Source organism: Prorops nasuta, unplaced genomic scaffold (assembly GCF_024137725.1).
Source record: "Prorops nasuta isolate Cenicafe-Biocafe unplaced genomic scaffold, Cenicafe_Pnas_1.2 PNAS00025, whole genome shotgun sequence".
NCBI lineage: Eukaryota > Metazoa > Arthropoda > Insecta > Hymenoptera > Bethylidae > Prorops > Prorops nasuta.
The window spans coordinates 1,068,668-1,093,642 of record NW_027116822.1 but is presented as its reverse complement, the minus strand read 5'-3'; the positions used below and the strand labels follow the sequence as shown (position 1 = coordinate 1,093,642).

At 36.5% G+C, this 24,975-nt stretch overlaps 3 protein-coding genes and 1 long non-coding RNA gene across 10 annotated transcripts; 3 read left to right on the top strand and 1 right to left on the bottom strand.

Annotated features, from left to right (window-relative positions):
* Positions 1-1,309: 1,309 nt before the first annotated feature.
* LOC136782065 (uncharacterized) lies at positions 1,310-6,892 on the top strand. The gene is made up of 3 exons (XR_010824062.1): positions 1,310-1,828; positions 1,907-2,763; positions 6,705-6,892. It is a non-coding gene; the product is annotated as an uncharacterized lncRNA (long non-coding RNA).
* A 107-nt stretch (positions 6,893-6,999) lies between these two features.
* sky (GTPase-activating protein skywalker) lies at positions 7,000-16,181 on the top strand. Of its 4 annotated transcripts, XM_066741425.1 has the most exons (11): positions 7,000-7,415; positions 7,513-7,701; positions 7,889-8,013; positions 8,229-8,375; positions 8,459-8,593; positions 8,682-8,900; positions 9,322-9,351; positions 10,309-10,395; positions 11,967-12,125; positions 12,190-12,419; positions 12,518-16,181. In XM_066741425.1, exons 1-11 carry the CDS (start codon positions 7,070-7,072, stop codon positions 12,657-12,659), a joined length of 1,809 nt encoding a protein of 602 aa, XP_066597522.1. In that variant the 5' UTR covers positions 7,000-7,069; the 3' UTR covers positions 12,660-16,181. The 4 variants fall into 4 exon arrangements, with proteins under 4 accessions (XP_066597522.1, XP_066597523.1, XP_066597524.1 ...); XM_066741426.1 differs by lacking the exon at positions 9,322-9,351 and having other exon boundaries at positions 7,001-7,415; XM_066741427.1 differs by lacking the exon at positions 10,309-10,395 and having other exon boundaries at positions 7,001-7,415.
* Positions 16,182-16,316: 135 nt separating this feature from the next.
* On the top strand, positions 16,317-20,760 carry LOC136782189 (bcl-2-related ovarian killer protein-like). Of its 4 annotated transcripts, none has more exons than XM_066741433.1 (6): positions 16,317-17,273; positions 17,470-17,583; positions 19,528-19,831; positions 20,011-20,401; positions 20,495-20,553; positions 20,626-20,760. In XM_066741433.1, exons 3-6 carry the CDS (start codon positions 19,565-19,567, stop codon positions 20,758-20,760), a joined length of 852 nt encoding a protein of 283 aa, XP_066597530.1. In that variant the 5' UTR covers positions 16,317-17,273; positions 17,470-17,583; positions 19,528-19,564. The 4 variants fall into 4 exon arrangements, with proteins under 4 accessions (XP_066597530.1, XP_066597528.1, XP_066597527.1 ...); XM_066741431.1 differs by having other exon boundaries at positions 17,470-18,849; XM_066741430.1 differs by lacking the exon at positions 17,470-17,583.
* Positions 20,747-24,803, bottom strand: Oseg5 (intraflagellar transport protein Oseg5). The gene is made up of 17 exons (XM_066741424.1): positions 24,786-24,803; positions 24,362-24,472; positions 24,058-24,242; positions 23,881-23,991; positions 23,621-23,799; positions 23,465-23,554; positions 23,256-23,393; positions 23,052-23,176; positions 22,738-22,986; positions 22,490-22,653; positions 22,218-22,415; positions 21,993-22,143; positions 21,565-21,736; positions 21,374-21,496; positions 21,155-21,294; positions 20,939-21,077; positions 20,747-20,877 (listed from the first exon to the last, which is right to left on the bottom strand). Exons 2-17 carry the CDS (start codon positions 24,454-24,456, stop codon positions 20,773-20,775), a joined length of 2,364 nt encoding a protein of 787 aa, XP_066597521.1. The 5' UTR covers positions 24,457-24,472; positions 24,786-24,803; the 3' UTR covers positions 20,747-20,772.
* Positions 24,804-24,975: the final 172 nt, after the last annotated feature.

Genomic DNA, 24,975 nt, shown 5'->3' with positions numbered 1-24,975 from the left:
ACATACATAGTATGTAGGAGGCTGAAACAAATCACTGAAATCAGAATGTTTTTTTTGATGGAAGATCATTATCAGCAACGGAATCCAATAAAAAGGAAAAGAAGGTGTTTTTCTAATGGCCATGTATGGGATGAATTTGGTGTCGACAAGTGACTTGTGTTAATGATACGAAAAATATTTTCGTAACTTGGCAAATAGTCCATGGCGGGGATTATAGCTAACAAAATTTAAGAAGCAACCGTTCTAGTTCCGAGAAATGTGCGTGTGTGCAGCCAATAAAACTACCACTTTTCTGTCAAAGCCGTACGTTGATTCGCTACATAATTTTGAAGCTGCAGCTCAGGCTAATCTTTCGGTTCGGTGAATACATATTTGTCTACGTAAAAAACTTAGAATAGTATGTACTTTAAAGTTAATAGGTCAAAAAGTAGAACCTTCTCAGTTCTCTAACCCTCTCTTCTTTTTCCAGCTTCCCTATTTTCTTTACTTGCATCCCTCTACACTCCTCCTACACAGTTAATGGTGTAACCCGGGCGCGCGCGCGCGCTTTTAGCACTTAGCACACACACTTAGTGGTTATTCCGGTTATTCCTCCGTCTGTTGCGCCTGTTTGCTTACGTGCATTATTTTCTCGTCTGTTCTCTGTAGAGAAGCTAGTGTGTGTGCTATGAATTTAATACAATTAAGATAGCTGAGTACATACATTGATAGTAAACTTTAACCTCACGCAGTTACGACTATAAATTTACATTGTCGGATTTCAGTGAAAGCGTCATTAATAACCTAAAAACGTAGAGGTTGTTTCCACAAATAAAACACTCTTGAGTCAAAGTGATCGTGGTCTACCATCTTTTTCTAAACGGCACACTATTGCAATATTTCTGGAAAAGAAGATTATAATTAAGTGTGATGATCAACTATATCTTTTGGTTCCTTTACAATTAATTGTTTGCTGCTATGGTGTCATTCATTTTGTTTAAGGTATTTTTATTTATAAGTAAATTCGCATGTACATACACATTAACAATATAATCACATAATATCTATAATTAATAATTTTATCTCTGACTTATTATGTCTTGTATATCCTTAATCAAGGAACATTGAAGTTTGAGAAGAGCTAACGTTATAAAAGTAGATAAAATTGAAAACAGTTTTCTCTTTGTGATGGCATGTAGCAGCATTACATCTTGTTTATCATTTTAATTATTAAAATCATTTATTTATCTCTATATCGATGAAAACAACGTTTTTTAATTCTACAAATAATTATAAGTTGTATGATAAGAAATATTTGCAGATGGTTGAATATTGGCTTTGTAATATGAATCGATTTGATTGTTGTTATTATCAAAATATTGGAATGTAAAAAAAGAACTGTCAATACTGGCGTTTTAGTTTGAACAGTTCATGTTGTAGCAAGTTAAGAAACAAATGTTCAGAGATTTGCCAAGTTGAGCGGTTGGTAGTGGGTGAAAGAAACGGTATTTAAATGGATTGAGATTTAAAGAGGATTTAAATGGATTCAGAGGCAAAGAGCAATTGAATCTGCAATAGGTTAAATCCTTACGGGTGGAATAAGTGGAATATATCGACTGATAGCCGGTTATCGGAGCGCGGCTATCGCTATAAACAGTTTACTAGACCAGACCAGAGCGGACCAGTAGCGACACGGTTAATGCTATAATGTTTAGTATCAGTCTGTGTGGCAGCAGCAGCAACAGCAAAAAGCAGCATCAAAATTGAACAGCAACAGAGTCACATCCTATGCAAGCGTGCGCGCGTAAAAAGTCCGTCGAAGAGTGTGCAAGATGGCGCTAGAGACGTGGTAAGTGGCAGCAGTGTCCAATCCCCTTTGATTCGGAACAAATCGAGCAAACTCGAGCACGAGCTTCTTTCTTAGTAGCTTCTGGCAATCTCTGGCAAGATGCACGATGTGGACGTATGTATCTAACAGAATATGAAATGCAGTAGTCGGGGAGAAGAAGGAAAGAGCTGTCCTGAAAGATACGATAAACGCCATTGGTCGTTCTCTAAGAAGATCTCGCGAGAAAGATCTTAGAAGAGTGGTTGGATTATTCGCGGTATATCCTTAAGATTTGTATTAATTGTACGTTTTGTACCAACTATATATACTTTAGACGTGTCAGTGTCAGTGGCAAGCAGCAACAGTGCCAATTATACGAGGCCGGGAGCTGCCTTCGCGTCTCTGCTACACTCGCTATAAAACCTCCGGTCTAATCAGTCACTTTGTTCCTCTTTTTCTCTTCTCTCAACATTTTTATCCATCTCTCCCTTTTTCTCTCTTTTTCTCTCTATCTCCGAACATCGCGTACCAACAGGAGAGAAAGATTGAGGAAGGGAGAGGGTAAAGGAGTGAAACACAAAATCACGAAAGAAGTGCATTGACGCGGGTGTATGCGACTTTAGAAAATAGAAAGTGGAAAAGGGATAAAACAGTGCTCATCTTACGTTCTTACCCTTTTTACGTAGTTTTTATATAAATCACGTTTCCTTTCTCTTCCCTCCTCTCTCCTTCTCTACTCGCTAATATAGCTAACCATCAGTGTATATCGTTCTGCAGTGTACCTACGTGTGTCATCGCAAGGAACAACGAAAAATTTACTGCATCTTTGGCGACTAGTGAGTGAGCGTGTAGGAGTGTGTTTTGAGTTGGAAGTGACGACGCGTGATTGGTGAATACGTGCTGTTAGCAGCTCTCGCGGAACACTCGTCGTCGTTTTTTGGCTGTGTTCATTGACGGTAAATATTTGCGCTGTATTAGGTTTTTCACGCGTCTCCATCCGACTTTTGCTTTCTATCTTTCTTTTTTTCTCATGCTACCTCCGCCCTGGATCCCCCATCCTCTCCACCCCTCTATATTACCCTTTCCTACACTCCTTGCCCCCCTCTCGCTTGTTTATAACGTATTTGCTTCTTGGCCTCTGAAAATCAAGATTAAGCGCTTTGTATTTTTTTCTATTATTTTTAACGCTAAAAAACAACGGCCATGTGTGTAGAGCGATTTGATCCGATAACCCTCTCCTTTATCTCCGATAAATTTCTTTACACTTGTAAAACAATTTGTATTGTTAACGAAGAGGAATTATTTATCAGCCTTCATCTGTATCTTCTTGAATGCACGTATTATTGCGAACAGCTAATTACAAGTTATTATGAAAGCAACAATTACCAGTTTATTTTTAAGCGAGTGAAATCATTTCTTACGAAGAGAGATATAACTTCTAAAATTTCAAACCTATCGTAATACAGCAAATTCAGCGAATTCCTAACTTGGAGGAAAATAACTATATACGTTCGAAAAGAAGAAGGAAAGAAAAGTAGTAGACGAGAGAATGTGTAGCTAATCAGCGACAACTGTTTACATTGGGTTGCATCGTGAAATAATATTTGAGCTTTTTATCGTTTTTAACACTCGCTACTAAATGCAAAGAGCAGCTATTCGGGGATACGTGGAAAATTTCCAAGCTTCTTTAAGCGGGACAGAAGAGAACTTGAAATATCTTAGCGTCTTTCGAGTATTATTTCATCCACTTGGCTTTTTCCTTTTTCACCGCGTTACCTCCGAGCTCTCTTTGACTTTTGGAACGAGATTACTTTGAGTAAAAATAATGTGCCTTTCTCGTTTTCAGCGGTGAAAAAGAGCAATAAATGAAATTTTCTTTCTCTCCTCGGAGTAATGAATTATTTTCAACGTGCAGATATATTAACGGATCTACCATACGAAGCGTTAAGATCATTGTTAAGGTGGCCCGCGTAGCGCTATAGTCGCACTGGAGCCTAAAATATGAAGAAGACACAACTGTTTTCGTTTCCATTACGAAACGGTTCTCTGCGCCAAGATGATTTACAAGTGCGGCTAATAAACGATGAAGCTTGCGTCGAGAGAGGGAGGAGTCCCCCCCCCCCCCCCCCCTTTAATGCAACATATTCTCTAAAAGCTGATAGTGCAAAGCCAGATAAAAGCATGCTAACGTAAGTGAGTTTTCCAGGTGCTAGTCTGCCGCCAATGTTGCCGTAAAGCTTTCCGATACACCGAATTTCACACGAATTTCTGCCAACCCGAGAAATATGGCAAGGATTTGAGGAAAGAAACTTTTGGAACGATTTTAAGTGTAAGCATTATTACAAAAAGTTATCAAGGATTAAGAATATTTCGACTGGAGGCTCTCATTCCCTCGATCGGACATCGCTAGGACAAACCGTTTAAATCATTAATCCTTAATATCATATTAAAAGAGGGCTTGACCTAAAAATTTTACAAGACAACTCTTGAACCTTGACAAACGATGGACAAAAACTGGTCCTGCCAACCTGTTGATTTGCAACTAACATCGACGTGTGCCACTGCAATTAAGCGTCGTCCTGGTGGTATAGAAGAATCATTGAACCTGCAACGCGAAGAAAAAAGATGGAGAATCGAGAGTATCGATTGGGAATGCCAGATGACTATGGAATAACTCCTGATTGTAATCTGTTAAGGCGATATAGTATGCTGGAATACAAAAACGTCCCTATGTTCACCGCTTGGATCTGTATCGTTAAATCACGATGATTACGGCATTGGGCTTTATTACTCGGAAGTAGCCAGTTCTCGTTTCAGGGACTTTCGTCCATCTACAAGTATAGATGTACAGTGAGTGTAAAAAGTATTCGCGTGCATCCCCCTTTGACACTCGTAAACTATTTATGTACTTTAAATGTGTACAGAAAGCGTCTCGTGTGCGATTAATATTTTCAAGTGTCGCCTATAAATCATTGCTAAATATATATATATGTATATACCAGATTGAGGATAATCTCCACCATTGATAAACTAATAAACACGTTGACAAATCTGCTTCTGCGTTGAGTTCATTCTCGTCTTACCATACCTTCACTTGGAAAGTTGGAATCTGTTCAATAACAGATTTATGCCGTTTGTAGAAGCGACTACTGAGATATTGCGCAAAAGCTGGGGGAGCTTTACCTGTAAGAACAGATTCTATCGATTCTGTTTCTGGTACAAGTTAGCGTCCCATATACTCGACGCATTGATTTTTTTCAACGTCGAGTATGGAAGCATTAATAATTTTGCGCGAGAACTCTCAAAGTTCGTACGCTAAAGCCGAGGTACTGCGTGAGAGAAAGAGCATAGCTTTCACCTTTGGGGAAGCGTCGGCGTAAAAGTGTCCGAAAGCTCGCGAGATCGCGTCCGGAACGTTTTGCATCGATTAAAAGGGTGCCGGGCAGTGCGGGCGGATATCCATTCGTCCGTGCGTGACGCACAATTCCGCAAACGATCCGGTTCGAGGGCTTTTTCTCAGCATCCTGCAGTGTGCAAGCGTCAATAGCTCCTCGCTACAACTGGTGCCAAGTTCTTCGTAAGAGGAAGAGCGAAGCTTCTGCACCTTTCAAGGGAGTCACAACGCAAGAGAAAAGCTTGAAAGCTCGCAAGACCGTAGAACGTTTTGCATGGATTAAAAGTGTGGCGGGCAGTGTGCGATATCGATTTGCATGTGGCTCGATACTGCGCGGCACACAATTCCGCAAACGATCCGGTTCGAGAGCTTTCGCTTTATAGAAAAAGAAAAAAGCGGCAGGGACGGATTATAAGAGGCCGATAAAATTGGCTGGCAAAATTCAGCACGAAGCCCTCTTTTATCCGCCTTTTCCTCTCGCAATTCCTCCAATGGTAGCGCACAGGCTGACCTATATATCCTCGCGCTTACGAGCGTTTGATAGGGCAATAAGCCAGTGGTAAAGCTAACTAAATGAGTAGCTGTAAAACGCCGCTTAATTATTTAGTTAGCCGTAAAGGAGTTTCTGGAGAGCGTTAATAATAACGCTGCTCCGGCACTAGTGTGAAATATGAATTATTCAGAAAAGTCCGCTCCAAGTCTTAAATAAGATGATAAGGCTTGTTGAAAATTGACGGAATTTCAAGGCTGGTGAAACGGGCACGTGAAACCCGCTCGTTCCTCGACTTTATTTTATCTTTGCCACGTGAGTTGTTGGCGTTTGTTTGGATTTCCCCTCGAGAGTTTGCGATTCGCTCTGAAACTATACCCACCGTACTCTTAAGGAATTATGTAATTCCCAATGATTTCACTCGCTGAAATATTTTTCTATCGCCCCCGACCGCCTCTCGTCCAACCTAAAAATCAAATCTAGAATAAAGAGGCAAATAATGCACACAGTCGATAAGTACACAAGCTGCAGTCAACGCTGTTATTCATGCACAATATATATATATATATACATGAAATGGATTGTTTTCTAGCGGAGAATCGTGCGTACGCGTTATATAGACAAATGCAAACGGAGGCGTCGATAAGCGCTAAATGTGCCTGTTTAGCAAGATATCTCGAGTTTTTCGTCTCCCCTTCCTTCGTTTATTAATACAAGCAATAAGTACGCGCGGATCATCCCTACTTACGGCTTCTCGTCGTGTCTGGTCGGCCGGCTCGTGCATATATGCGCCTATGTAGAGTTAATAACAGCTTTTCTCGACTAAATATAGCCGATATTACGAATTCATTGGCTCCCCGTTGCCTCGGCTTGCAATCTGGGGTCAATACCTGTTGTAAGATAAGGATTCGATAAAAACACTGCTTGGCTCGTGCGAGAATGGCGGGAGGAGTGAGAGTGGGGGGAGGGTGAACGGTTAATAGCAACAATAGTGACCACGATGTTTTTTGCAGATGACAATAGAGACGTCGCAGGACATGACATAATAAAGGAGAGGCGGAGGACCGGCGAAAAATCTGGATAAAGAGGAGGGATGGCGAGGATGGAGGTTCCCGCACCGTAGTTGCTTCATAGGCTGCGTGGAGCTCGGGAGCTCGAGGAAGAAGAAGGCTGCAAGAGTCGGAGGTGGAGGTGACGCTGGAGGAAGAGGAGGAGGAGGAGGAGGAGGAGGTGGAAGGGGCGGTGGCGGTGGTGGAGGAAGAGGAGGCGGATGAGGGTAGAGGAGAAAGGATAGGAGGAGGAGGTGGAGGAGGAGGAGGCGGTGGCAGAGAAGACGATCCTAGTGAGATTCGACTAGGAGGAGGAGGAGGCGACACCCATGGAGAATCTGCCGTCGAATATGCTGTCGGGATTGGAGGAGGAGGCCAACAATGCCGACATAGACGACGCTTTCCCTCCTCACGTGGATACTACGAATATCGTTATTCAGGCAGAATCACCCACTAGCAAGAAGCAGACGCTCAAGAGCTTCGCCGAAGTCAACGCGCTGCTGCAGGCCGCCAGAAAGCGCGAGGTGAAGCTCATTATCAGGGACAATGCCTGGCCCCTCAACAACGGCATCCGTGCCCAGCTGTGGCCAGCCCTCTGCAGTCAGCATGCACACGGCAAGAACATGCTGGATGGCTTCTACTGGGACATGGTTAACCAAGTCTTTGGTACCACTGGTTGGTTGCATTCCTTTTTTTCTCTCTTTCTTTTTCACAATTTTATTGTGTATTTCATTTTACATTGTGATTTTTTTCTTGCCTCTTTTTTTTTTAGAGCTGCCAGAAAAGTCCATCATGCTACCACCATTCGTGGATAGTACCCACTGCCTTTCCTATAATTTGACTAGAAAGGGTAGGAATGTTGCTGATAGAGTCGTATCCGTGCTGGGATATGCTTGCCCGGATATCACGTACAGCCCATTTCTTTATCCAATCACAGCAATGTTGCTGCACTTTATGCCAGGTTTGTTCATTTGTCTTGAGTCATCTATGATGTCTGTGTAAAGAGGAGAGATTTATGTTCTTGGAATTAATGCTCTTTCTTGTTTTCTCTCTCTCTTTCTTTCTCTCTCTCTCTCTCTCTCTCTCTCTCTCTCTCTCTCTCTCTCTCTCTCTCTCTCTCTCTCTCTCTTTATCTTACTCACTCACAGAGGAGGAATGCTATCACTGTATGGCCAGTCTGGTTGCTGCTAAAGAAAAAATGTTTATTACACAGACGAAATTACTCTACGAGGTAACGTGGAGAACTGTGGAACAAATCACTAAAAAGCACGTGGTAAGGGCACAAATAAATGTCTGAATATAATCTTATTTTCTGTACTGAGAATCTTGCTACTTTTTTTATCTAAGAGTATTTTGTGCTCAAATCACAATTTTCGTCTTCTCATAGTCCTTTTTGTTTTTATCTATCACGTAAATTTAGTGCTAATTAATTTGTTATCTTTTAATGATCGGCAATCCATAAATATTGACTTTAATTCACGAAATAAGAAATCAGCTGCAGTACATTTGGCGAGGCATTGCTCTGCTTCGAGAGCCGAAAGGATCTACATGGACTGGATCTGGTGGATCCTTCAACTACTTCCATTTCAACATCTAGTCAGGGTTATGGACTGTTTCCTGCACGAAGGCATAAAGGTAAAGGATTTGACAAATATTAATCTCCTTTCTAGACATTAAATATAGTATTTTACGCCTAACAATTGTGTTTTACTCGCAAGGTCTTCTATCGAGTGGCTATGGCTATAGTTTTATTATTTTATAAGCACTCATCGTCGCAAACATCAGAATGGATGAACGAGATTTCGAAGAATGGAATCGATGCTGCTCTGTCGAAATTCTGCAGGCAGATACCAGTAAGCTCTAGTGGCTCTAAATATATTTCCGTTTTTCTCCATCTAAATCACCTACCTTTGATAATAATTTTTACATTTCGTATTTCAGGTGACACCAGCTAAGTTTCTGCGAACAGCATTTGGGATTCGTGGACTCAGTTCAGCATACATATCAAGGGTTTTTCTGCGAACGGAAATGGCTCTGAAAAGCAGAAGCGTCCTGACAGGATCTCGATCATTGGCTAGATCTCGATCAACGGATAATCTACCTACCAGTCAGTCACAAGTCAACATTCAAATGATGTCTCACACGCTCACTATTAGAGAGGTGATTGATCTCTTTCTCGAACAATGTGTATTTATAAATATACCCGTACTTATTTATAAATGTACGTTCGCACAAATCTCATCGACAAACCACTGAAAGTCGAAAAGAAAAAAGCAGATAATTATCCAATTAATCGTCGACGTGATTTTTGTGAAAAGATGTCTGGAAAGTAATGGACGAGTCATTTTAATCGGACACTTTACAGGTTCAATTATTTAACCTTTAAGTTATGTGTAAGAGCCAATGCAGACACAGCTTTAACCGATTAATCGGATAAATGATTTTACTAATAGCAGAAAAAATAAGGGAAAGTGTTTATTGAGAAGAGAAAGCAGAATTGTATAACGTTAATGTCTTAGGAATTTTCGTCGAGTAGCGAGTTGATGAACAAACTTTTCTCAATGATTCAATTTGTTTTCAGAAAGAGTGTGAAGACACGTACAAAGACAGGGTATCGTATGATTATCTTTTTGGAAAATGTGTTGTTAGTTTCATGTCCTCTACCCTTTGTTCTCGAACTACCATCTGTTACACTTATACATATTTATATATATGTATATTCTACAGTCATTTGTTACACTTATTACGTTCGCCAGCTTTGTCGCTGTTACGTCTGCTCACTATTGCGCGCAATAACTTATTTTATGCAGAACGAATGAGCAGTAACCAAAAGATAAATATCTCTAACCCGTTCCACTACACCCTTCAATTGTTTCCTGCGACACATTATTCAGCATTTATTTATTCATCAGCTCTCACTGGCTTTCTGTGTAAATCTGCCAAATTTATTTACTCACGTGTAACGAGATACATGGTCTTTCTGTTTGCGTGACAGACAGACGGACGGAGAGTAAAAGGAAGAGGGGGAGGGGGATAAAGCGAGTGAAATATATATTTTTGCCACTTAATATCTGCTACTAATTTGCTTCGCGAACTGGTTAATATCTATCACACCTATAAGATGGTATAACTCTTCAAGCATGAATCACTATCCTGCTATTGTGCTGCGAGGCGAAGCGCGACCTGCAAGCAATCGATCTGAAAAATTATGAAATAACAATGTACAATTTAGGTCAGTAATAGTAACACATAGTATACGACATTGGTAAATAATTTTCTCCAATTGCGCATAGTATAGAAATCTTGATGATAATTGGGCGTTTTCAGACAGAGTGTAACGCGCAATTGAAGATGAATCTGATAAGACAACATGTTTGTCACGGGCTTGAACATTGGTAAAGAGAAAAAATCTGACGTGAGAACTGTTGTATTATGTATTTAGTATTTTATGATAAAGCTATTGTAAAGGCTCCGAGAGCACTGCCAGTGTAACTGATGGCTTTGTGTTGTCTTGTGTCATGCTGCGTTTTGCCGGAACGATAACGGATTTAATCGTGGTGGGTAATAGGGTGCTCACAGTCCTGGACCGCGTGCTCTCTCAATGGGAGTTTACCCCATACAAAGCATATGCTCGCAGGTCCTAGATATGCCAGACGTAAGTACACCAGGCGCTCTTATGGCTATGATGAGTCAGGATTTCGCCTAGATCAATTAGATTATTCATTGATTGTTCGTAGTTTCCTTAACTATTTTGTCGTATAGATTTGTAGCATGTCGATATTGTACTTTCTAATTGGAATCCTTCTAGATTAGAGTCGGGCAACATTAACGATTGCGAGCTAGGCTTAGTTTAGGGAGGACAGATGTATTTTTTATTCAGAGCAGCTGCGCTGAACAATCAATTTTTAGCATTGTAAAATAGTAAGAGTAAATAATTTTATTGGTAACGCTTTAAGAGAGGTAGGCTTCATTTGTTGTTATTACATGCAAAAAATCAAGAACGTTTAACTACTGTTTTCTGTTATCTCCATTGGACGTTTTCTCGTTTGTGATTCTTTAAAAATATTTTGCTGTAACCTGTACTCGTTACTGGTGTATAGAGAGGAATAATGGAGAATGTTCAATTTTGTCTTTTTTCCTCCACGCTTTATTAGAAGGTCCATGTTGAAATGTAAGCTTGCCGCAGTACTTTCATATCTTGTACGAAAACAATGCAATTGTTCTTAGTGTGCAGTTTCAGAATGTTATCATGCGTAGCTAGCTACTGCACTTTTATTATTTATCCTTTCGAACAAAGCTTAAAAACTTATTTCTTGATATTGTCAACACGTAATGATAAAGCATCTTGCTTATATGAGTTTCAATGTAATAGCTTCAACAAGGAAAAGTATCACATATTAACTTTATATTTGTGAAGCACTAGTTTTTATAGCGAAGCACAGTATTTCCATTTAATATAAAACAAAATAATATTATTTCATTGATCGAATCAAGACTCCTATGTAGGAACAACTATCTGCATTACTTATTACATGTTAAAATAAGTAGGTATTATAGAAATTTTAAGAGAAACGTGTAAGATTGATCTTTCTGGCCCACACTCTTAAACACCAGCACACACATAAAACTTTTATCATGATTGATTCTAGCACCATGTGTCATTAACGTCATGTCTCAATCTAGCTTGAGTCTGTAACCATCGTAATCACACAATTTTCTAACAAGCACCCGTCGTCCGTTTTTCTAATTGAATGATACTCTCGTATGCCGCATGATGAATGACAAAACTGCATTTGACAATTAGCATTTGACTTTTTCCAAAGAATCTTACAGCGCGTCTAATATCTTATACATATAGTATACATATTAATCTTGATCAGTCTTTGTGAACAATATTAAGAATATAATAGTAGTACGTGAAAAAAAGCAACCATTCTCATAATACTACAAGAGACTATAATGCAATATTTAATTATGTCAATATCTGGAAGCTGGATGATTATAGAGACAATTTTCCAGGATACAAACTTCTTTTTACTGAAAGAGACACGATGTTATTTTATCGTTTGCTTTGCGTCAATTAATCAATTTTTATTTTGTTTTTTAATTTTCAGCTAAGCGCATGATCTGCCACTATTGTGATTTAATTTGCTGCTATTCTCTTGAATCACTATTAAAGCTACCGTTTCGTCGATGATTGACTAATTTTTTTTATTTATTCGACAGTTGATAACGCTATGGTCGTGGCTACCAATGAGGATCACCATGTATCAACCAATTTTGCTGTACACCACTGAAGAGCATGGATGCTCCTTGACAACCTTTTATGTTAGGGTAGAACAGCATGAGCCTACTTTGTTAATGATCAAGACTTGTAATAACGAGGTAAGTAAATTGCAGAATTATAATAAATTTCTAGACTAATTTCAATCATTTCCTTTTTAATAAGGTTTTTGGAGCTTATTGCTCAACAAGGTGGTGCGAGCGTAATTTGAAAGATGACAAGGGTCAGAGGCAAGCCTATTTTGGTACTGGGGAGACATTCCTGTTCAGTTTATACCCTGAAAGAGCAAAGTATCCTTGGATAGGCATGGATTCAACGCATAATGACGCTAGGGTGCATCACTCTGCCGAACTTTTCATGGCTGCTGATTCAAAAATGATTACAATCGGTGGAGGGTAGGTATTCGTTCCTTCCTCCCCCTTCCCTCTCTCCCTTTCCTAACAGTGTAAATATGGTTGATACAAATCATTGCAAATATATTTCAATTTTTTAGTGATGGTCAGGCAATCTGGATGGACGAAAACATAAGATTTGGCAAGACAGATCGGTGCTCAACGTTCAACAATCCTCCACTTTGTGCCAGTGGAGATTTTGAGATTCGTGTATTGGAAGTATACGGTTTTTCTGGCGCTTGAGCGATTGAGTTTGTATTAAAAACTCAGCAGTCGTATATATTTGACGTTATATACATATATATACAAACGTATTACATTCATCCATTGATTTCCTACTGCCATTAGTCATTCTCTTCGATAGAAATGCACGCACATAAAAATTCATACCGATACTAGCACGGAAGGAAATAACAAACGCAGATGCTGATACATGAAATGAAAATACAGCTAAACCAGAAATAAAGGCGAAGAGTCCAGTGAATTAAATACATGAAGCAATTGGTGCAGGTTTGTCAGTTTGACTGCTAGTATTACGTATTTATCACGCAACAGATTATCGTCAATTTTGGTTTCATATACCGATTGAGATTACACGACACAACTCTACTGGTTGCACACTGAATATCTTGAGTATGCGCCCAGAGAAATCTACGATTAACAAACTGTTTTGTTGCTATTACTTGCTAATGGATTAACTATCTTTAACGGCTGCTAAAAACCTATTGAACAGTGACAATAAATCGGGCTAGCCTGTTACACTGATATATGTATCAAGATGAAACCCCATCTCACAATATAACGTTAAAAGAATCAGCTGAGAAAAGAAGAGGAACTAAAATAAGAAAAAGAGGGAGAGAAGGATGATGGTAATAATACCAATTATCAGCAAGAAAACGAATACTTAATATTCGCTGAAGCAGAAAGTATTGTTAAATGCTAATGTGTATGCATATCTAATACACATGCGAGTACAATTATAATGTTGTAACTAATCGTTAATTTTGCAATCTTCGTAATAGATACTATATTGTCTCGTGAATTAACATTTGAATGAATATGTTATGTAATGTAACATTTATTTATCTTAGCGCTGTTATACGTAGCTTTAATCAATTGTTACAAATGTTAATAGGAGGAAGAAATTTAAAAGCTTGTTTTATATATCGATATATGTATAATTTATATGCGTTCGCGTATACGATGTATCGGATCAAGCATTAATTGGCACTCGCGTGTTTTCTGTATATATTATATATTGAATGAAAAAGGGGAGAGAATAAGAGAGAAAAAAAGGAGAAAAGAGCAACAGAAAAGGGGAAAAATAGAAAATGATCAAGAAAATACATTAATCTCACAGTTTCCTGTACATATTATAAATACATTTATCCAAATATAAGCAAATAGTACAAGCGAAACAAAAAAAAAACTGATTGTGATGAAATGACCATTTACGGATTGTTTACTCAAAGAAATAGTGTCTAGGCGAGGGTTGGGGCGAATGGTACTTCGTAGCGATGGCATTCTCCATGTTTACTACTTCTAGCATACCAGGCCTCTTGTACTGCTCTCACAGAAATAATCCTGCGAAAATCTGTTTTTACTCCTTGCATAAAAATTATACCATCATAGTCCTTTGATACTATTTCCACATTGGAAAAATCAATTGAAAAATCTTAAGGTTAATTTGAAAATATTGCGCAAATTCTAAAAAGAAAGAAAAACACGATACATATAGTATATGTATATGTAATATGATTTGCAACGAAACAATCTATATTGCATTCTGCTTTGTAGATTTTATGCTAGCTTCGAAGCTCGATTTTATTGAGGAGGTTCTAACTGAGATACGTATATGTACATATGACTATGATTTATTAGAAAAAAAAATAACAGATGGTTGTTTAACTTATATATATATACTATATTATGCATTTCATATTATTATAAATAGACAGAGATTTTCTTTTGGAGTCGTCTAACATTGTTTAAGTTTATTGGGCATTCTAAAAGTTATAAAACGCTTAAAGCGCATATGTTATAAAAACGTTTTGTCTCTCTTTGTGATGAAATCTGCATCGTTCGTTCGTTTACGATATAAGATAAACACTTAGCGTACCTGCTTTTTTCTTGCTGCATGTAGCAAAGGGAGGAATAATGTGTAAGTGAATTGTAAATCAGCATACTTCTCTAGAGATGATGATATGGAAAGGAGGAGTCGTTATCGCGAGAAATGATAAGACGAGAAGAAAAAACAACGATGAAAAAGTGAAAGTAAGAATGGAAGAAGAAACTATGCTTTGTTTCTGTCAAAAGTGGCTGGAACCACTACATTTGTACGGGCGACAATGTCGTTTCTTTTTTATTAGATGTTAATTATAATTTTTCACATATGCGAGGATACTGTAAGAACATACTCGAAAAAATGCAAGCCTCTAATGTTTATCTTTTGTCATGATCTCTTCCGTTTATGGTGAAAAATTCAATAGAACAAGGCTAAGCAAACATAATGAACAAGTATTAATAGAAAAAGCGGTATATAATATATATTATACTCTATTAAAATGATTAAAATTGCTTTAATTATTTGTAAAATTGTGATTATTTTTAAACGATAATTAAGCACTTATTTTGTATGAAATTATGACAATCATTAATTATAAATTGATTTATTTACGATGCGCTTTCCGTACCGGTGTCGAAAATTTTTTTGTTTTTTATTGCGGTTTATATTTGAATGGCGATACTGATTGATAGTTGATCGACCTCTTTATGTACACGTATATGTTAATCAAGGTTCTTGCATATCAAAAGTATTGCCTTTTAAAAATAATCTTGTTCGTTATCGAAGCGTAATTAATATGTAGGGAATGTCGAGCAAGCATAAGTGTTGGTAAAATAGCATAGCGATATTTTCGTACAAAATTCACGAGGAATCTAGAAGAGCAAGAAATATTTTGGCATTATTTAATCGTAGTTTGATATTTTATATATTTATTTATATACAAAAATTCAACTATTGAGCGTATTGTTTGATTTTAGTCATTTAATCTAGATTGAAAAGTGATCAGTTGAAAATTGTTTCAAACGAGTTTTCCTTTTGGCAAAACCTAAAGTGAATGATGTGTAGTAATATGTAATTTATATTCTGTTGCTCCAATAGTATACATTTTCTTCAGAAGAAAATTCGCCAATTAAGTAACGTATAGGATTCGCCATCTTTTCTATGAAAATAATCGCCTATTACATGATAGATTATAGATTATATATTATATGTGAAAATGAAGGGTCGACGGTGAATATACGGATGAGCGTATAATTTAGGCCAGAGATATTAAGGAGAATATAATTTACGAGGCACACCGCTTTGTGAGTATAAGAGTGACTGGATGTATATTTATTTATTGTATATAGTACGAATAGGATATATAGTTAATATTAAAAGTGGAAAGTATTATTGTTCAAAGTTTCAGCATAGCTAACCGCAAAATAAGAATAGTCTAGAAATTATTATACTACACACACCCGTACTCACACTTGGCTCGTACACGTTTCTCACACATATATTGCATATCCAACACAATACATGATAAACAATACCAGAATATGCTATATCTACATATGTACTATATATGTACACGAATCCATTTATTGCATATATGCGCTAAGTGTATATGTACACAATATATAAAATATAGTATGTATAGCTGACAATTATGAAAAATAAACATAATCGAATGGAGTGTTCTCAAGCTTCTTGTGTAAGTCGCAGTGTTTGTTATATATTATAATATACATATATATAACGTTAATTGTATTGTTTCCTATGCGAAATTATTGCCTGTCGATGCTACATTTTACCCATATCATCGTTGTGAATAGATTTATTGTTATATATATACATATATATACACAACACATCTCATTTTTATATCTTTTATTTATACCCTCTACGCTCATTACTAGTATATCCTGTAAATCAGCTTTTCCATGCTTTGTTTAACTATTATTGGATGAAATGTATAATGAGTTAACAATTATTATAAAATTACCAGTCAAATTATTGTAAGAGTTTGAAAATAGCTATATTGTTATCATCTCATTATTCTTTAGTTGATTTGTACATATATATATATAAACTTTAGATATGTAAATACTATGTACAGGGTTTTAGAAAACGTATTTTACGCTAATTAAGTCACCACCTGTTTAATCAACCGTGCGCAATGCTCAATAGAAAAGTCAGCTGCAATTTAAATTATTATGCAGTGACGCGATCCATTGACTCGAAGATAATAATCTAACATACGTTTAGTTAACGGGTCAACAATTTTTTTTCCTTCCTTTTTTTCTCTTTTAGGTCAAACATAAGGATAGAGATTCCCATTGCGTAACGTCGGATTTCTCAAAAACTGCAATTTAAATAACACACGTGTCCTTTTTAGAATCAACAAGCTAATTTCTCTGTTTTATTTTATGTTAATCGATTGTAATGAAGAAAGGGATGGTGGAAGGCAAACGAGAAAAGAGAAGAAAAGGGGGAAAGGAGAGTTGTGCAACGTCGAGTAACATATATATATAGCATATGCCGCGCTTATACAAAGGTGTTACAGAGTTTCGTTTCGATTTTGCTTTCAGTTCACCGTTTGTCGTTAACCAGTCGAGTCATAACTTCGCTGTGTCTTCGTCATAGTACAGCGTTCTTTTATTATAAAACGTGTCGCTAATTTTTTTTTCTTCACCATCCAGATTCATAAACTATTATATTAAGAGACACTGTGGTATAATTACAGTGGAATAATTAAATTAATTAATTTTCTTTGGTTCTTATCTTGATTATTTTTATTTTAAATAAAGGTGAGTCACTGTTTTCACATTGTTATATATTTTTTTATTATTATAATTCTTCAAAAATCTTGAATTAAAAATATATAAATATTTCGTTGCGCGTATTTGATGCGAGCAGCCGGGCGTGTAATGCAAATAAGAGGAATGCAAGATTATAATTATTCTCTTCCCGCAGCTCCCTCATAATCCTTCTCTCTGCTTGCAGTCGTGAAAAAATATCAACAATCGCTGCGTGCTATTGTAGAACAGATTCGTCGGATAAATCTTGTAAATCCCTGCGTATGACAACACCAAACAAAACGGATTAATAGTCGTAAAGGTCTGCAGTTTATACGATAAGGGTGTAGCTTAACACCCGTATTACAATACAGCTTTACAATGTAATAAATTTCAGATAAACTTGTATCGCATCTAGAACAATAATATGAAGCGTGACGAAAAAAATGATCAATCACAATTTTCTACTGCTATCTATATTAGTTTAAAAAGTGATTAGTCGTTTATTATGTATTTAGAATATTTATGAAAATTTACTTTTTGATCTCTAGGCAGTTGTATTTTATCAATACAGTTTAATGATTTCTGATTTTATAAATGTTCTTGTGGGCCACAAACTATTTGTTAAAATTAGGTTTATAAAAACAGAAATCATTTAAATTGTATTAATAAAATTGAATTACCTAGAAACAATAATGAATTACCTTATTGATTCTGAATGCATGATAAGGGATTTAAATTTTTGTATTAATATAAAACAAAAATAGAAAATTATAATTTTTAGTTTTTTTTCCCGTCGCTCATCTATACGTGCAAATTTTACTTTCTTCTTTTTTCATTTACTTTGAGTAAGATTTTTTTGGTCTATCCAAAAATGTTGAAACTCCACTAAGAGACGCAATGTTTAAGGACGCGTTTAGATTGATAAAACCCACATTGACTCACTATAGAGCTTGAGTCGTGACTAATTTAATGAACAGTGAACCTGTATACATTTGAATAATTTCTATCGATATATATAATGCCGAAAATACGGAAGACCCTTATATCTTCTTGTATAGTAAATGGTCTATTGCAATGATTAAAAATATACGGCGAAAGTGCGCAATAAATTATTAAATATTATATAAATTTGCATCAATAAAAACATAGCTGTATGGGATTTGACGGACGAGAAAGATAATCAATCACTCGCTGGCCGCGAGGACGCTATTGATAAGTGATAATTCTCAACAATGATTTATGCATGTTCACGTCAATTTATACCGAAGAAAACGTAACCAATGTGTTTCGTACAATTTTCTATACTTAAATTATTAACTTTTTTCTATTAAACTACAGATACGAGTTTTTCTAATAAAAACTTGTGGTTGCTATATAGAATCAGAGTAAGATTAGATAAATGATCTCAATCTGTTTGGAGAATGGATAATAAAATGAATGAACAGAAAGAGAGAGAGAGACAGATTGGCTAAGCTGTGATGAGAGAGAGATTCTTAAAATACTGCGAATTGTGAAACTTGAAATCGAGGGGTTTCCTCGTTTTAACTGTGCAGTTAAAAAATAAATACAATAAACCGAATCCACAGTAAGTACATTTAAAATGAACAAACATAAGGATTTCAAAGTATTGTAGCCGTACCTTAGTTATACATAGATTAGCGAGCATTATCATATCAGCTGTTTGGTGAAACAGTGGCTATGATAAAATGTAAAGCTATACTGTTTTCACACAAACATATGCAATATTACTACATATACATATTTAAGAGATTGCTGGTGATGAGTGGGCAACAGTGTTATGATAATTGTTCGCGTTAGCAGTAGTTTACTATACAACGATTATATTAGTATAACACATCTGCCGCTTACAACTTAATGTGTACAAAAATGTAAAATTATTAACTAAAAAAGAGTCCGTCAATTTGCAAATAATTATAGTGCGCCTGTCCTTGCAACGCAACAAAGACAAAAAGAGAGAGAGGGAGAGAGAATCCCATATACCAAGGCACGTGCCAATGACGTATAAAATGGCTACATGGTTTTGTTTTGAAATTCAATTGCGGCCTCGCTCGCCCGGCTTCGAATTAAAATAAAACGCTGCGCCTGCGGTATGTGAGAAATTAAGTGGGAAAACCTCTTTAGGCTTTTGCACTACGAATAATAACACCGTCACGCTACAATGGCGTGGATTCTATCATTACACGTGGTTTACAGAGAGAATTTTCATAAACAACGAATATACATTAAATATTTTGAATTTCAGGAAGGATATGCAATGTTAGAGAAGGGGAGGATACGAGATGGATAACACTTTGCAAGTGCCATCAGGATTGGACTATAGGCGCAGGAGTAGTTTGGCTTTGTCGCTGCACTCAAATCTCGCTGGATTCTATGCCAATAACAATAACAATATCAACAACGATCATGGCAAGGACACCTTTCCATTCCATGTGGTTGGCTCGGCTAGAAGAAGACTGAGCAATGTGGGAGATGCCGTTTCAAGAAAGATATCCCATACTATAGGATGGCGAACCGTACCATCTTCCATAACTCTTACTGTATCACAGGTTGTAAAATGCTCTTGTTTAAAAAATTAGAACACATTGTTTCCAATTACATTTTGGCAAACCTCTTGAAATTCAATTCAATGTATCATAGAGATAAGTTTACCAAGACGTTGGAACCACTGGTCCTTCACTGGCTTATTGATTAGTAATTGCCACGTTATCTGTGCTTATTGAAAAAGGGTTCGTCCCTGTGCGCTCAATACATAAGAAACCGACTGAAGCGTTCGGGTATCTTTCAACGCAAGATCGGTTTAAAGAGGATGAGGAGTGCCATGCTGCTTCCTGGCGGTTCAGTTGTTGGCGAAGTTTATCCTGAATTGATATCGGTAGGAAGTGAATTGGAGAAGATGTATCCGAACTTGTTCGAAAGGATTGGAAGACAAATCGGCTGCGGTCATTTTTCCAGCGACCAAGCAGCCTCCGAAGCGATGACCGATGTCTCCAGGGAGATTCTTAGAAATGGTGAGATCACTTGGAGCAAGGTGATCGCCCTTTACGCCGTTGCTGGTGGGATTGCGCTTGACTGCGTAAGACAAGCCAAGCCGGAATACATAACTGCTGTCCAAAGAGGTACAATACTAGATTTTCTATTCCTGCTTTCTAGCTCTACCTTCCAGCTTTCCTTCGACGCTTACGTTTCATTTATTGCACTCTTTTTTCCAGCAATGACCGAAGTTCTCGAAGAGGACCTCGCTACTTGGATTCAAGCCAATGGTGGATGGGTAAGATTTCTAGAAAAATTAAAACATTTCATTAATTTAGCTTAATGTTCTATTATGATTATTCTGTTTTAGGAGGCTTTGATCACCCGATACAGACAAGTGCCAAAAGAAACTCCATGGCACACTCGTGATTTTTTACTTTTATTTACTGCCCTTACAATCTTTATAGGAACATTGTTATTATGTATTAAAATCGTAATCTTCTAATCTAGTAATAAATTATAAGGCTATTTTTGGATTTCTTGGAGTTTCTTCACCCTCTTCAGTGTCATCCTTTATCTCCTGCTTAAAATATGTTTCTCTTTTCAGTCTCTCCACATTTTCCTTAAAGTTTACTAAGTATTAATTCAAAAATAATTATTAATGCAGTGAGAAATATACTTACTGCTTTTGTATTGAATTGGTTATTAGCAGATATAAAGCTCTGATTTGTATCCTTTTTACCTAAGGCTTTCAAATATTTTCTTCTCTCTTCTAGTACCTCGTCTAATTGTTGTTTATGTTTCATTGCCAATTCTAATGCTCTATTTGTAGATTTCAAATGAAACGTAAAATTATATGTTGTATTGGATAAATTTCAATTATTAGTGAGATTAATAACCTGTTCCAGTTGTATATATTCAGATTGATTTGTATAGCTTCCCTTGTTAATCCATTTTGTAATAGTATGCCTTCGGCAGCTAATAAATCACCAGCTAGAAGGGCCAATTCCGCTGATTTTTGTTTGGGATTCGACAATTTCTGAATAAAATTTATATTATTGAGTATGGAGCCTTTTGCTCCACACATATTTGTATCCATTACAATATTAGTGACCCACCTTTATATATCTTATATAGTCAACTTTATCATATCTACCAATAGCAGCGTATGCTTCTTCAGCAGTATTCATTTCTTTGCAATCCGTAGCTAATACAGCCATGCAAGTCCATAAAATCTCATTCTATAGAAAATTCTTATATTATTCTCTTATTGCTGATTTTATTCCTCGTATTCCTAATTTATTTCTACCTGAGCAATTCGACACAGAGATATGGCCTCTTTCCACTTTTCATTAAGGATATGATGCTGCAAACTGATGAAGAGAGTGTAAAAAGGCACCGCAACTTGCGCACCGTCTCCTCTTCTGATAGTGACCATACCATTGCGCACACGAACGATGCTTGGGTGTTTGCCAAATTCGCTAATCAAAATTGTAAGACGTACGGTAAGTTTTATTACTTAGATACAGTGTGTGAGTTTGAAAATGTACCATCCTCATAGAGGGTCCATGCAATTTAATAGAAAACTGACTTAAAACAATACCCTCTTAAAAATAAAAACAAAGTATTTTTGCAAATTTCCATGCTATCTATAATAACTGAAGTATATAGGATGATATATTTGAATTTGACTCATTATATAAAAAAAGAAAGAGCAAGGATTTTTTATGCCCTTACGTATTTTCCTTATCTATCCTTGTTCGTCTTATAATTTTTCTATCAGTATAATGTACACAGTTTGGACAAAGCCAAACTGATAAAGTTGCATCTAACATTGCAGCCAAAACATTTGCATCGCTGGCCCAAGCAATGTCGTAGGTCATGGCAGCTAAGAACAATTAGTAAAAAGCGTGAATTGGACTTTTAAAAGAAATTGGATTTTTCATTAACTTTCGACCTTACCAATTTTGCACACACGACCAAAACCACTAGATCTTATAGACAATAGATAAAGATCTTTATTGGCGTCGATTAGAGCTAATTGTCTATCATTCATACTGCCAATTTGATTTAGCGCCAATCTAGTGATATTCTGAAGGTGAGAGTGAGGCTGTTGCTCAGTTATCGGTTTGCTGTAAGCTACCTCCAGAATATGCAATACTAAAAACGATTAATTGTAGAATTTATATCGAAATTACAAAGCAATGATATAATTTTGTTTAAACTTAAACAACCTTTCTCATTATTTTGATCTCTTACAGCAAGACTATCCGAGCATAACGATATGCAAGGTGGATAGAGTGGCTCCTCCGTCATTCCTTTCCATTTTGGGCTGCCCAATAAGCGTCCTTCATAATTATACAGAGCCAAGGTATTCCATTCCACTAATAAGAAATGTCTAAAATAAGGAGAACAGTGTGAACCATAATTAGAGAGAAATCATTCAACTGAAGTAATCCTCAACCTTGACATAGACATTTACTTTTCTGCCAGCAACAGTGCTGAGATATTACCGCTTTTCAGATCAAAAATTGCTGGCGTGTTCCAGTTTGTTACTGAATATATGTGGCACTGTGCCGGTGTTATCATCACCACATGATTATAAGCAAATTCTAAGAGTACCACTCGATCCGATATTTCCAAGGTTTCTCGAATCTCACTACACACGTCTCTTACTTCTAGCAGTTTTCGTTTGACCAAAACTGCTTCATAATTGTCCCATTCTACTCTCCTAACATATAAACATTAAAATTTTAAATGTTTATATTCCTTGACTTATTTTTTTTTTGGTCTTACCTATCTATAATATGACCAGTTAAAATATTACCATTGCTGCATGCCATTGCCACTTGTGTGTTATCACTGGACCATGCTATACTGTAAATACTACCACTATTAATTTTTTCCAGGCAATGCGACCACTGCGTAAAACAATAATTAAAAGAAACGTTAGAAAGAAGAAGATTGGATGTTCACTGTACAATTTTCTATCTCACCAACCCCTGTCTTATCACACAGTTTGATTGCATTGAAACTTCCAATAGCGAAGTGATTACCAGAGTGGCACCAGTTGATTGCTGTAATGGGATGATCACCAGGACTGCTGGTATACAAATGAACACCATTGGAGTCCCAAACCTGAATAAAAGAAATTATGTACTCTTTCTACAATTGATATTGTTGAATATTTTATATAGTTATTTAAAAACCTTGTATCGACAGTCTTCTCCGCCAGAGACAATTAATTTGTTACTCTGGTTCCAGCATGTGACCAATATTAAAGCATCGTGCGCGTGCCACTGTCACAAAACTTATAACAGAAACTGTCTTATCTAATTGGATATTTTTCTATCAATATTTTATACCTTACGAGGTTTAGCATTTGAATTGAGTGTTTGTAAAAAAAGATTTACACCCTGGGGATAAAGCAGGTGGGAGCAATCTGGGCTCCAGGCAGCTGATAAAATAGGCAAGTTTCCCCTAACGATTGTTGACCTAAGCATTCCGCTGCGAGACCAAATTTTTATCAAACCATCCTCACCACCTAAAACAATAAAAATACACTTAAGAAATTTTCTTCATTTGATCTTAAAGCCATGAAATTTAAAGAAAAAGAGAATTAAACCAGTTAAGAAGGCAGAACCATCGCTGCTCCATCTTCCTACAGTAGTTGCACCTTTATGGGCATCAATACTTTTTTCTATTCTGCCAGTTTTATTGACCAAATGAAATCTTCCTAGAAAATCATACAATTTGATAAAAAATTGTACAGATTTAATTTAATAATTTTAAATAAATATACCATCAGCTGTAGTGATCAGCAAAACGTCAAGGGATTGTTTTTTTCCAAAGGAAGCAGTCGCATAATGATTGGGTTTCGGGTGCCAATGCATATCAGTTGGGAAAAAATCAGCTGCAAATTCTGTAATTATATTGGGATGTGCGATTCCTCCCTCGAGATGCCAGCAAATCAAGAAGTGATCCTCCCTGAATAAATAAATTATTAATTTATCTTTCAATCGTTACTATCTCTACTATAATTTATTATTTAATAACCAGCATTCGATTAATTAATTCAAAGTAATCGAGATAATTAATTTAAATACCCGCAAGAGTAAATTTCCTCTGCAGAATTCCAGGCTACGCATGTTACTACTCGTTTATGTCCATTGCCAGACTGAGAAGATATCTTCAACCTCATTTTCACTGCTTTTCCCCTGAGGGAAATAAAAAATTCTTACAGCTCTTTGTAACAAACAATTATAAAACACTAATATAATAGCATTTTAAAGGTGAGTTTAAACATGTAACAGAACAGTGAAAAATAACTTTATCTTGCATCAATTTTTCAGGATACTTCATTGACATTCTATAATATAGTGACGATGAAAACTTAAAACGTTACTAAGTACAACAAAGTTACAGTTTATTATTATATTACATGTTTGAATTCACCTTAACAATACAAACTTTGCTTTTACATTCCAACGATGACAAAACGCAAACAAAAATTTTATAAAACGACTGTACCTGAGAGAAAACGCTCGCTCCTTGAAGAGAGTTTACATTGCAATGATACCATGGCAACGCTTTACCACAACAATTCCTTAAAATACTATTACGTACTACTGATATTACAGTATCAACGCTAATACCCCAGCTGTACAAATTACTATTGACAATACAAAATCGCGCGCTTTTGTTTAACTTATTATTAATT

What these genes read in the sequence shown, in the direction of transcription:
- sky (XM_066741425.1), top strand. Translation starts at nt 7,070, where the DNA reads ATGGAGAATCTGCCGTCGAATATGCTGTCGGGATTGGAGGAGGAGGCC. An exon ending in GTTGCTGCACTTTATGCCAG is followed by an intron (nt 7,702 to 7,888) that starts GTTTGTTCATTT and finishes ACTCACTCACAG; the next exon opens with AGGAGGAATGCTATCACTGT. An exon ending in TCAAGACTTGTAATAACGAG is followed by an intron (nt 12,126 to 12,189) that starts GTAAGTAAATTG and finishes CTTTTTAATAAG; the next exon opens with GTTTTTGGAGCTTATTGCTC.
- LOC136782189 (XM_066741430.1), top strand. Translation starts at nt 19,565, where the DNA reads ATGGATAACACTTTGCAAGTGCCATCAGGATTGGACTATAGGCGCAGG. An exon ending in TAACTCTTACTGTATCACAG is followed by an intron (nt 19,832 to 20,010) that starts GTTGTAAAATGC and finishes TTATTGAAAAAG; the next exon opens with GGTTCGTCCCTGTGCGCTCA. An exon ending in CATAACTGCTGTCCAAAGAG is followed by an intron (nt 20,402 to 20,494) that starts GTACAATACTAG and finishes TCTTTTTTCCAG; the next exon opens with CAATGACCGAAGTTCTCGAA.
- Oseg5 (XM_066741424.1), bottom strand. Translation starts at nt 24,456, where the DNA reads ATGAGGTTGAAGATATCTTCTCAGTCTGGCAATGGACATAAACGAGTA. An exon ending in CAAATGCTAAACCTCGTAAG is followed by an intron (nt 23,555 to 23,620) that starts GTATAAAATATT and finishes GTTTTGTGACAG; the next exon opens with TGGCACGCGCACGATGCTTT. An exon ending in AATATATACAACTGGAACAG is followed by an intron (nt 21,078 to 21,154) that starts GTTATTAATCTC and finishes ATCTACAAATAG; the next exon opens with AGCATTAGAATTGGCAATGA.